General features: G+C 49.5%; 1 protein-coding gene across 1 annotated transcript; it reads right to left on the bottom strand.

Moving 5' to 3' along the window:
* Window positions 1–2,864: 2,864 nt before the first annotated feature.
* COPS6 (COP9 signalosome subunit 6) lies at window positions 2,865–7,307 on the bottom strand. The gene is made up of 10 exons (XM_061631008.1): window positions 7,170–7,307; window positions 6,943–7,068; window positions 6,282–6,413; window positions 5,769–5,857; window positions 5,543–5,605; window positions 5,379–5,426; window positions 5,007–5,121; window positions 4,710–4,802; window positions 4,498–4,598; window positions 2,865–3,046 (listed from the first exon to the last, which is right to left on the bottom strand). Exons 1-10 carry the CDS (start codon window positions 7,243–7,245, stop codon window positions 2,906–2,908), a joined length of 984 nt encoding a protein of 327 aa, XP_061486992.1. The 5' UTR covers window positions 7,246–7,307; the 3' UTR covers window positions 2,865–2,905.
* Window positions 7,308–12,410: the final 5,103 nt, after the last annotated feature.

A 12,410-nucleotide genomic window follows, 5' to 3' on the forward strand; every position in this document is an offset into this window, starting at 1 on the left:
GTGAATTGTTTGAAATCAAAGCGATTTTAAGTTGGCAAGGAAAAAAGGCCAATTTTAAATCGGTGAAGTTTGCTGCATGTACTTGTTTCCTAAACAATGTTGCAAATCTGACCAGTAAACCGTGTTAATTTACAACTATAAATACAGTATTATTTGCATCTGGAAAGGGAGCGTTTTGTTTATCTTAAGGGCCATTTTCCGTAATGTGCTGGGGGAAATCTTGAGGGGCGGATGTGGAGCTGGCACTGGCATGGGCTCCACTCATTTTATTTCTGCTCCTCCCCATTCTTGTCCTGCCGCCAAGGGAGAGTTTTGAGTCACAAATTAGTTTTGCCCTCATGGGGGTGATAGAGGGATCTTGTGGGAAGGGTTAGCCCTTCCTTCCTTCCCCCATGCTGCAATTAGGCTTAGGAAAAAACCTTATGGCCATGTTGTCCAAGAAAGGGAGACTGTGGCCTTAATCCAAAGATAAATCTATTTGACCCCTAATGTGCATTTTTTTGTTCTTGCCATCCAGGTTTGGATCTGTCACACTGTGCATGATTCCCCCTCCCCCAAAAAGGGATGAGCTGTACCCAGTGCCGTTGCTTAGCCTGACGGCTGAGGTTTCCATCAGCAGGATGTGAAGGGAAGCAAACTTTGGCAGTTTCCCCTCCCCTTTGCAGTTCCCCACGCACACATGCCTGGCAGTTTTGGATGAGTGGGGACTACAGCAGGGAGAGGGAATACCAAAAAACCTCCTCTCCCCATCCTTTTGATGGGAGCCTTATGATCAGCCAAGCAGCACTGTAGGATACTATCCAAAGTGTTCAGAATACCCCCATGTAGGGCCACATCAGACGGTCCACTGTGGTGAGCAGCACCCACGGCCATTTGTAAGGTTAACCGCATAGTCCTACACCTGCCTCCTCAGCAGTGAGCTGAATGGGGCTTACTCCCAGGCAAGAGGCTACAGGACTGCAGCCTAAGTAGGGGGATAGAGGAACTTGCACCATAGACACTGTTGCCCCCTTCTCTTCATCTTTCCAGGGTTGCTCCTGCCTTGGCCCAGCCCCACCCTCACAAAAACGAAATGCCCCTCACTCATACGCTGAGCCACCGTCTGATAGTTATTGGGCAGACTAGCAGAGTTTGTTTTCATCAGGTGAAAATGAAATACTTATTTTTGGTAGATAGAATGTAAATATATTAGACAAATTATCAAATTGGTTCTTCATTTACATAGAAAATTCCCACAATGTCTGGCAGAAGCATTAATCGGTTTAGAGCTAACATAGTGCAGAGTAAGTGCTAACAGTGATTATTTTAAGAGAAAATTTAGTACTTTCTACTAAAAAAAATCTGCTTTTTAAAAAACACCTATTTTTGTTCACCCTCTTTGTAGCCTCACAAATGAGAACTTGCCAACACTGAACAAACAGCTGGATTTGATTTGGAACTTGGTTTGTAGTCCTGAGAAAATCCCATACTCTTTCCCCCCCCCAAGAATAATTAGCTGTATTTCTGTAGTATCAGTTTCTTCCAGGGATTGTTCCTGCAAGCGTAATTAGAGTCTCTGTGCTACCCACTGGCTAGTAATTCAAGCATCCCCACAGTTTGGAGCAGATAGATTAATCCACCTCAGTCCAGCTAAAGATCACCCCAGTGAGTGGATCAGGGGTTATGTGCGCTGCCACCTGTGCAGCCGTGGGCAAGCTGCGTAGTCCCAAGGAGCCCAGTTGCCCCCCAGCTGGCAGTTGCAGACAAGGAAAGGGCTGGCTTGTACAGCTGTGGCAAGCTGAGCAGGCCCTAGCCAGCTGGGGAGGACTAGCTCCAGAGGGAGGCAATGGTAAACCCCCTCTGAATACCACTTACCATGAAAACCCTATTCATAGGGTAGCCATAAGTCGGGATCGACTTGAAGGCAGTCCATTTCCATTTTTCCCTTGGAGAGGAGGATGGGGGTCATCTGTTCCATTGTCTTGCTTCCGAAACTTGCATGGACAGGGTAGAAATTAGAGTAGGTCAGGCATCTCTTAGAATATTCAGCTTCCCTATCAATTTATTTATACCATATCTGTCTTTGAATTCAGAACATACTATTAACTCACAGCCCTAGCAAGAACTGACCTCTATAATTCTGGTACTTGGACTGAAATAGCTTTAATCCAGTGGCAAGATCACAGAGGGCAACTATTTTGTAGATGAAGAACCATGGTGTGAATCAGCTGATGTTGTTGTGGTCAGTTTCACCTACCCTAAGCATGATTGTACAGGAGTAAATCCCACTGAACTCAAAAAGCATGCAAATGATCAAACCTGCCCTTCCCTGCCTCTTGCCCCTTCCCGCCTTGTTCCTTTGCCCCTCCCACACCTACCCCTCCAACCCCTCCCCCCTTCCTCTTTCCTTCTCCTTCCCCAAGGTATGCTTTTACCTATCCTAAGCATGATTTCACAGGAGTAAATCCCATGGAACTCAATGAGCATGCAAATAATCATACCTGCCTTTCCCCTCCCCCTCTCTTCTCCCCTGTGGTCAGTTTCACCTAGGCTAACCATAATCGCAGAGGAATAAATCCTACTGAATTCAATAAGCACGCAAATGATCAATCCATTCTCAGCAAATTTGCGCAGGATCCCATTTCTTATCTCCTGGATTAAAAAGCAGAGAAATTCACTAATAGGCAACAAAACCTTGCAGTCTAAGAACATACCTATAGCCAACAGATATTTCTTTCAAACTTTAAAAAGCAGGGGAAGTTGGGCAGCTATAGTGAATGCACCAGGTGAGCAGGAGACCCTGCCCTACAAATTTATAAAAATGTAATTTGGGTATTTGCACCCCACCCCCACCACAAAGAAGACAAAAACGTGCACACACAAAGTATCTGGCATCACAATCACTTTATTAGGGAGTGTCAACATCTCAGAAGAAGAGCCCCCGCATTCGGCGGCCAATGCCCTGGCGGTCATATAGAATGTTAAACTTGTTCACAAATTGGTTCATGGTGTTGCATGTCTTGGTGATGGTCCCCAGGTAAGTCATAAGGCCCACATCATTGCATTGCTAGGAGGAAGACAAAAGGAAGAATGCAGGCAGTCACTGAGGATACACAACAGCAAAGGCAGGCTCCTGATGGCAGGCACAGTACACAGCTCTGGGAGCAACTCTTCCGTGTCCCTTCCCATTTGCTACAGGTAAGAAGAGCCTCCCTTGGTGGTGATCAGTTTAATAAACTGCTGCCAAAATAACTATAGCTAAAAATTTGAAAGAGGAATGCACCATGCTTCCTAGATTAGACTGAGAAAAGATGGGCTGTTCTAACAATAAAATTAACTTCCTTTAAAAGAACATGTATAAATTAGCCAAATAAATGGGTAATGTTCCCTTTTTTGGGGAATGATGAGCATCAAGATTATATGATGTGTTTAATTTCCTGTTATCTTTGTGTGAGTATCTTATAAGCGCCAGAGGCAGCTTTAATAGTTAGAATCATAGAATAGCAGAGTTGGAAGGGGCCAGTGTCGGTGAGCACACCACCTCCCTAGACCAGTGGTTCCATTGCCATACTGCTCTAACAGTTACAAAGGTTTTACTGGTGTTCAGCTGAAATCTGGCTTCCTGTAATTTCAGCCCATTATTCAGTGTCCTGCACTCTGAGAAGATCAAGAAGAGATCCTGGCTCTTCTCTGTGAGACAACCTTTTAAGTACTTCTCGAGGCTAAACATGCCCAGTTCTTTCAGTCTCTCCTTGTAGAGCTTTCTTTCCATTCCTCTGATCATCCTCACTGCCCTCCTCAGAACTTGTTTGAGTTTGCCTTAAAGTGCAGTGTCCAAAACTGGATGCAGTACACAAGATGAGGCCTAACCAGTGCCGAATAGAGGGGAACTAGTACTTCACATGACTTGGAAACTATACTTCTGTTAATGCAGGCTAAAATAGTATTTGCCTTTTTTTGCAGCCACATCACACTGTTGGCTCATATTCAGCTTGTGAGCGACAATAATCCCAAGATCCCTCTTGCATTTAGTATTTCTGAGCCAAGTATCCCCCATCTTACAACTGTGCCTCTGGTTTCTTTTTCCTAGGTGCAGAACTTTTCACTTCTCCCTGTTAAATTTCATTCTCTTGTTTTCAGCACAATGCTTCAGCCTATTGAGATCACTTTGAATTTTGTTTCTGTTCTTCAGGGTATTCGCTATCCCTTCCAATTTCGTATCATCTGCAAATTTGATAAGCATTCCCTGCACCTCCTCATCCAAGTCACTGCAGTACCCTGCTCATTAGTTGGGAATCATGGTCTTTATTTCCAACCTTCCCTTGCTTTTATGGGGGTCTCCATAAGCATTAGAGCCTCCAGCCCAAAGGGGAGTGCTTCAGCCAGCAGAGGTAGAAACAAACACCAACATTCCTGTTCCCGTCTGACCTTACCCTTTCCCCAATATTGTCAAGGCATCCCCCTCCTTCCTGGCTGTTTTACATGTTCCTTATATATATAAGAAGCAGGCAAACTCACATCATAGAAATCTGTCTTGAACTTATCAGTGCTCAGCACTGGCAGACAGTGGCAGAGGGCATAGGCCTCACGCAAAATCTCATGGTTGAAGGGCACTTCACCTGGGTGGGGAGGGAAGGCAGCAGGTTAGAGGGAAGGCTAATGCTACTTTGTCCCTGCCCCTGGAAAAGAGGGAGCAGAGACACAGACTGACCTTTACCCACAACTCTTACCTGCTTCTGAGGCTTTAACGTACTCCAAAATGAGCTTGACACGGCTGTGAAGCATCTTGATGGCGCTGTGCTGGGCAATGAGGTGCTCAGCCACTACAGTGACATTGGGGGAGGGGGAGAGGGAAGTCGGGGCAGAGAAGTCTGAAAATCGCCTTCCACCACCCTACATCACAGATTAAAGTCATCCCCCACCTTTCCAACTCTTCCCCAGAATCAGCAGTGCAGTCTCTATGAGGCCGTTGGCAGTCTATGAGCCCCCATTAAGTCTTGGTGGCAACCCTATTTGCCCTCACTTGCCTGTGGAGTTCTCGCCACTGCCTGTTGCTGTCATCCGGGCCACATGGTCAACCCCAATGCGTTCAGCCTCCTCTGTGGCTAGTGTGTACGTCAGCTCAGCAAACAGCATTGTGGCCTTGATAGAAAGGGATGAAGAGATATTAAGTACATGGCTAAGTCTCTCCTGCAGAGTCAATACAAGGTGGAGTAAGGGGCACATCTCTCTTCCCACACAGGAAAGGACACTTCTTTTTCTCCAATCCCTCATAGTGAGACATCTGTTGCAAGAACAGCAGACCAGAGGAGTGGTAATACTGTGATACCCAAAACTCCAAAATTCAGCAACTTCAAAGCAAGGGAGAGGGGGGAGAAGAAAAGAGTGGTGGGGATTACCTCTCCGTTGATGATGTCAATCACTGACTCAAAGACACTAACAGGCAGCTGAGGGACAAGAGAGAGAAAGTGAGAGCATACAACAGCTCACTCAGATGCCCCTTGGTACAAAGATGCAGCTGTTTATGTTTCCATTGTGGTAGGGAAGAAGAGCCGATACTCACGTCTGTATGTTTGGTCATGGGGTTTAGTTTGAGGAAGAGGGGGCTCTCAATGATCTCACACACCTGAGGAAAAGAGGAAGGTGCCTTCAGGAGTGGCAGAAGTCCTGACCCCTCTCTCCCTTGGTACAGTATGAAAGGTGCCACCAGGAACAGGAGAGGAGCATTTCAGAGACCTTTGCCAAACCTCGCCACAGTCAATGAGAAGCAAAGACTGCCAAGGGCTCACCTGCTTGTGGACATGGATGTCAGACTGGTCTGGGGGGCCACCTGTCGTGTACCAGCCTAAGAACTCCAGTTCTTTGAAGACTTGTTTAACTGTGGGAAAGTGGTAGAAAAATCAAGTTCTACAAGATGTAGTGACAGCGGACAACTAGGATGGCTTTAAAAGGGTACCGGATAAAGCTACGGAGGATAAAGTTATTAATGGCTAGTAGTCATGATGGAGATATACTACCTCCAGAATCAGAGGCAGTGTGCCACTAAATGCCAGGTGCTGGGTATCACAAGGAGGGAGAGTGTTACTGAGCTCAGGTTCTGCTTGAGGACTTCCCTTTAGGGCACCTGGTTGGCTACTGTGAGGACAGGGTGCTGGACTAGATGAGCCCCTTTTGGTCTGATCCAGCAGCCGAACTCTTCTTAAGCTCTTATCTAAGAGACCAAGCAATCCTTCTCAAATTGTGCATTCCCCTTTAGCTCCTTACAGTAGGCCTCTTCCTCCTAGCCCCCAATTCCTACTCACACTGTTCCTCCTTGGTGTAGTAATACTCTTTGTCAATAACCACGTTCTCTTCCACTGTGTGCGACAGCAGTTCAAAAGAGTTCATCACCTCGATGTTGCGCCCCTCCTGGCGACCAATCAGAGCCCCAATTACTATGGGGGTTGGGCGAGGGAAGAAAAGGGAAAAGAGAGGAATAGATGGCTTTAGGGCAGGGGTGAGGAACCTGCGCGGCCCTCCAGCTGTTCCTGGACTGCTCTCGTCAGCCCTGCCAGCACAGCTTATGATGATGATGATGCCAATTGGAGTCCCGGAAGAGCTGCAGGGAGAGAAGCCCCCTCTCCCTGCTTAAGAGTCTCACACCAGCCTGCTCTAAAGAGGGAGGCCTTCGCTTTCAGCGTGAGGGGAGTCTCAGGCCGCTGCCGGACGCACGTCGTCGGAGCCTCGCGCGTTTTGCTGCCGCTTGGCTCACTCAAGTACGGCGTCTCACTTTGCTTTAGGCTACTAGGAAGTTAACGGCAGCCCCCAATTTTGAGCCAGGGGTTGAGCTCAGCCAGGGACACAGCTGGGCCGCAAGACAGGCAGATGCCCAACGGGTGCAGCTTCTTTTCTTTCCCTCCCAGCCTTGCCGGGGGTTGAAGGCTCAGCGCAGGACCGCACCCCTCCCCCGCCCTGCCTGCCCACCTTGGACGGGGCGCCCCTCCTGCGAGCGCATCCGGATCCAGTGGTCGCTGATGTTGAGGATGACGAGCGGGTGCAGTGCCACCGACACGCTGCCCGTCACGCCCGATGCCATCACCGCCGGCACCGCTGCAGAAGAGTGAGTGAGACGTCAGGGGGGAGGGGGAGGGCCGCCGCCGCCGCCGCCGCCACCTGCCTTCCCCCGCGAAGGCCGCCACGTTCCCCCTTACCCGCCGCGTCCACTTCCATGCCGGCCCCGTTGCTACTCCCTGCCGGACAAGAACCGCCGCTGGTAGCAGCCGCCATCTTGGCCGCTTATGTCCCACCGCAGCCTCCGTAGATGCCTCCCGAAGTGATGAACTACGCATGCGTCTCGGGCGGAGGGCCAAAGAGATAAGAATACAATAGAGTGATAATACATCAGCCTTGAAATGGAACTTCCTGGCTCATTTTAACCGCGCGCACCCACTCCATCGTAAAACAAGAAAGTAGCAGCAAAGAGAGGAGTACCCTCTCTTATTTCGTATGAAACATTTAATTTTATTTAAAGCACTCTGATAACTTGTTTGGATGTGCAGTTGTCAAATGTAATAGTTTCCTGAATATGTACAAAATTAGCCCTGCCTACGCACATTCCAGTGCTAAGAGTCCATTATCACCACAGTGCAAGGAGGGGGAGGCTGCAATGTAGTTTACAACAACCTTGCAGTGCAGTCCAGAATTATTACAGCCTCGTTGCAGGTACAGGGTCTTTCAGCCTGAAGCCGTAGCAGCGACAGAGCAGCAGCAGCAACTCTGAAGTTATGAGATATTTTTATTTAGGATGGCCTTTGGCCAAAAGGCACAGATGAGGGTGTTTCTGTTCTCTCGCCATTACAATATTGCGATCAGATTTATCTGATTTTATCTGAGGAACTTGTTCCCTTTTTTCTTGGTTTTAAATTTGTTTGTAGGCCACCTCCAGTGGTTCCCGGAAAGGAAGGACGACGACTATGATCTCTGCTATATATTTTGTAAAGCTATTTGTTCTGCATGCATTTGACACCTCTTAAGATATCATAACCAATTTTTGTCTGGTAGTTCCTGAGATCAAAGAGGAGGCTTTTGTTCTTCTTTGGATACAGCTGGATGCCATTTTGAATCAAGATGGCAAACTGGACCTTTCAGAACTGCACTGATTTCAAAACCTCACCTTCTTTTTTTTGAATTCCAAGCAGGAAGCTGCTCATTTCTGACTAGATAAGTATGTAAATTCCGCAGCACACTCCCTCCTCACACCAATAGAAGTGGCGCCCCCTGCTGAGTTTGGTGGAGTTTTCATTGTGTCTCAGTTGCAGGGGCTTTTCTGAGGGTTTATGACTGCTCCAGTGAATGGCTCTGCTAACGGCACAGATCGTTGCGTCGTGTGGCCAACCAGATACCCACGAGCAGAACCTGAATGCAACAGCACTCTGTTCCAGCATTCAGCTTCATTGGAAGGCGCTGGGTTCTAATATTATGAGGAAGGAAGAAAACCCGTCTCTCTTTTCTAGAAGTCACCAACATGGCACCTGCAGGTGCCAGTGTGCCTGACAGACCCTCCTATGGAGCGACTCAAACTCCTGGCAAGAAAAACGTCATGTCAGGGGCAAAGAGTTTCACGGGAGACATATTCCACCCACCCCCACATAATTAGCGTACAGTACAGTTGGAAGGGGCCTATAAGCGGCACCCGGTGAGGGGGGAGGGACGCGGGGGGGGGAGGAGGCGCTCATTCCGTGGATCAGAAGCGGAGGGCAGGACGGCGGGGAAGCAGAGGTCCCGGTTTCAGTCCTCCTTCCAGTGGCCTCTGTGATGTCCTTATATGTTAAAAACTGTAAATATGGTAAGTGCGGGTTTATACAGGGATATATGGTTAGTGAATTGAGTAAGAGGCGGGAGTACATGGGCTAGAATGCGGGAGAATGTTGGATGATGATTGGCTGAGTGTTTTGAATGGCTGAAGGTATAAATGAGAGGATGACAGTTGAGTAGAGGGGAGTTGAGAGTGATTGGAAAGGAGTTGAAGTGGGAGGCAGTTGGGATTGAGTTGACAGAGTTCTGATGGAGGTTTGGATTCTATTAGGCTGATATTTGGACAGAATATATATAACTGGAAACATAAGAGTGACACAATAGGAAACCATACGCTTGTTAAACATTCCTAAAGTAATCTTGTTATTTCCTGGTGTTGTCAAATAAATACTTTTATTGGTTTACCAAAAGCCTGATCCTTGGCTGGGGATATACAGACCAGAAGGGAGGGCAGGGTAATTACCAAGGCTGAAGGGAAACTGTATCTAATGGTGGCAGCGCTGAAGGAAGAAATTTTAACATCGTCAAGTATCCAGAGCAACCCAGGATTGTATGCTTTATAAAGATACAGGGGGGCTGTGGACAGCAAGGTCACCCAGACACAAAGTAACAAGCCATAGGGAGACTAAGCCGAAGTCTCTAGCAGTATTGTTTACAGTGAGTGGCTGGTGGTGCTGCCTAGCAGTGGGATCTTGAGAGATCTGTGCTAGAGTGGAGTGAGAAAAAATAAAAACGACGATCCTGACTGGTGGTGTCCTGAGGTGGTGCCTAGTGAAAGCTGGTAGCCACAAGCAGGTGGGAACCTGATAGGTGGAGCCAAAGGTGGGATTGTCACAGCCTCATCCTTCAGGTCCTCTGTTGTTGGAGCACCTGGCGCGGGCGGCTCAGCAAATAGCACCCTTGCGCAATCCTGGGCATTCCTTGCTCGAGGGGGGGGCAGAGAGCGGGTTCCGTTGCGTCTTGCAACAAAGCGCAAAGAGGCTTGGAGGGGCGGCGAGGGGGCTCCTGCTGTTGGAATGTATGAGGTTCAATTCCAACTTAGTGGGTTGAGGCTGCATGGGGTTAAAACGGGTAGCTAGGGAGGAGACCTCCTTGTTGCCAGGCTATAGCTGTCCTTTGATCCTTGCCATCTCTCCCCCTCCTGCTAGACTGATATGCAAAGGATGTTGATCCCAGTTCCTTCCCGCCTTCCCAGTTTTCTTTTTCTCTCTCAGAGGGGAGCAGACATCTTTCCTTTGTCTCTCCCTCTCAACCAGCATGAGAGCTGCACTGGGACCAGTGCAGAGTGCTCCAACATAGCTAGTTAGCTAGATATAGAACTCTTTCCTATCAAGCATGTACTTCCCGAATAAAGTAGTTCTTTCTTATTTTAAAGCTTAAAGTCTCTGTCTGACTAATTTGCAGGGAAGGTAGAATCTTAGCCAAGATTCAAACACACACACATAAGATCACTCAAAACTCTCCGCTCTGCTATGCAACTCAACAGAATTCCGACACCTGCAGCATTCAGACATGCCGACCAGCTCGTGAAGACGCTACCCAGCTTGGGGGACCAGGGAATAGGGGCAGGGGGAGCTGCTTTGAGGAGGGGGAGTCTGAAAGCCCCCTGCGTCCCTCTCTTGTAAACCAGAAGAACATCAGAAGAGCCGGCAAGTGGATCAGGCCAGTGGGGGCCCATCTAGTCCAGTACTCTGTTCTCACAGTGGCCAACCGGGTGCCCCCAATGGGAAGCGGGTAAGTGATACCTGAGCGCAAGAGCAGAACTCTCCCCTCCTGCGGTTTCCAGCAGCTGGTTTTCTGAACTGTGCCGCCTCCCACCATGAAGCGCAGCCGGGGCAGCTAATGGCCACTGATCTCCTTTTCCTCCTCCGTGAATTTGTCTAATCCTCTTTGAAAGCCACCCAAGTTGGTGGCCACCACTGCCTCTTGTGGGAGCGGATTCCATAGTGTAACTATGTGCTGTGTGAAGAAGTACCTTCTTTTGTCTGCCCTGAATCTGCCGACATTCAGCTTCATTGGATGTCCACAAGTTCTAGTGTTATGAGGGAGAAAGACTTTTCTCTATCCACTTTCTCCATGCGGGCTTCCCCCAGGCACCTGATTGGCCACTGTGAGAACAGGATGCTGGACTGACCTGATCCAGCAGGCTCTTCTTATGTTCTTATGTGTAATTTTATTAATTTCTATCATGTCACCTCTGACTCGCCTTTTTCTCAGCTCCTAACTCTGGCCTTTGACACCTGAGATGAATATTTTTAGGACCCACCCTATTTTTGTGATGTTTGTTACTGCAAGTATTTTTTATATTTTTTTAAGGATGCATTTTAAATGGTTACAACCTGCCCTTGGACCTTCGGTTGAAGGTGGATAATAAAAATATACTAAAAAGCCCCAAATGCTGCACCCTTTCCTCATAGGGGAGTCGCTCCATCCCTTTGATCATTTTGGTTGCCCCTTTTCTGAATTTGTTCCAACTTTACAATATCCTTTTTGAGGTGAGGCGACCAGAACTCTACACAGTATTCCAAATGCGGCTGCACCATAGATTTATATAACAGCATGATGATATGGGCAGTTTAATTTCCCTGCCTTTCACAGCTGCTGCAGACTGGCTCTGCTGTTTTGGGGGGACAAGCAGTTTTTCAGGGGATCCGCCCTGCGGGGATTCCCCCGCCCCCCATCAGCCAGGGAAGGAATGGGGAAGGGGCTGGCCGGAGAGGCCTCGTGGGTTTTCCCCCACCCCGAGCCGCAGGAGGAGGCGGAGGGAAGCGCTCTGAGGCGAACCTTCCCGGAATGTGCCCGGAGGGGTTGAGGTTGCGCAAGGGGAGCAAGAGGTGCCTGGCCGTGCACTCCTAGGAGCAGCCGCAGGAGAGGCAGCCGCCCCCATGGAGGTCCCAGAGGTAGGGGGACAGCGGGGTGTGGGGGCGCCTGTTGCTTGGCTGCGAGCCGAGGCGGGAGGGAGAGCGGCAGGGCTCGCTTGGCCCCGACAGCCATGACTCCTGGGTCCCTTGGGAGGAAGGGCTTGAGGGCATCCCCGCTATCTTGTGCCGGTTTCTTGGAGCCGGGAGAGGGGCGGCAGCCGCAGGAGCGCCTCTCCGGGAAGAAGCCCCGGGCGGGTCATCAGCACTCTGGACAGCCAGGAGGGGACGAGCAGCCCAGCGGGGAGAAAAGGCCACCCCCACATCCCTCTGCCGGCCAGGGCTCCCACGCACATACCTGCCCACCCACGGCCTGCCTCTTCTCCCGCGCCCGCATCCCGCCCCCTCCTCACCCTCCTGCCCAAGGGGCGCAGCCAGACCCTCTAGGGGGAAAACGTTCTGCCTGCAGCGCTCCAGCCTCCGCGGCGGGTGTCGGGTGCTGGCGGGTACCAGGAGGGAGCGCCTCTGCAGAAGGAAGCCCACGGCCTCTTTTTGACCCCGCCTCCCCCCCCCTGTTATCTCAACCTTTAATTAAAAAACGGGAGATGGACAGATGTCAGGATATGAGCCTTTCTTAGATAGAGGCCAGTCTGGGAGGAAATGAGGGCACCCAGCACGTGCCTCCCACTTCCTAGATTTATTTAAGATATTTTAAATTAGGCTTTTGGGGCCAAAGTCTCACAAGGCCACTTTGATACCTAGATGTGGTGAAAAGGGAGG

The sequence above is a fragment of the Rhineura floridana genome, chromosome 6 (assembly GCF_030035675.1).
Source record: "Rhineura floridana isolate rRhiFlo1 chromosome 6, rRhiFlo1.hap2, whole genome shotgun sequence".
In the NCBI taxonomy this organism is placed as follows: Eukaryota; Metazoa; Chordata; class Lepidosauria; order Squamata; family Rhineuridae; genus Rhineura; species Rhineura floridana.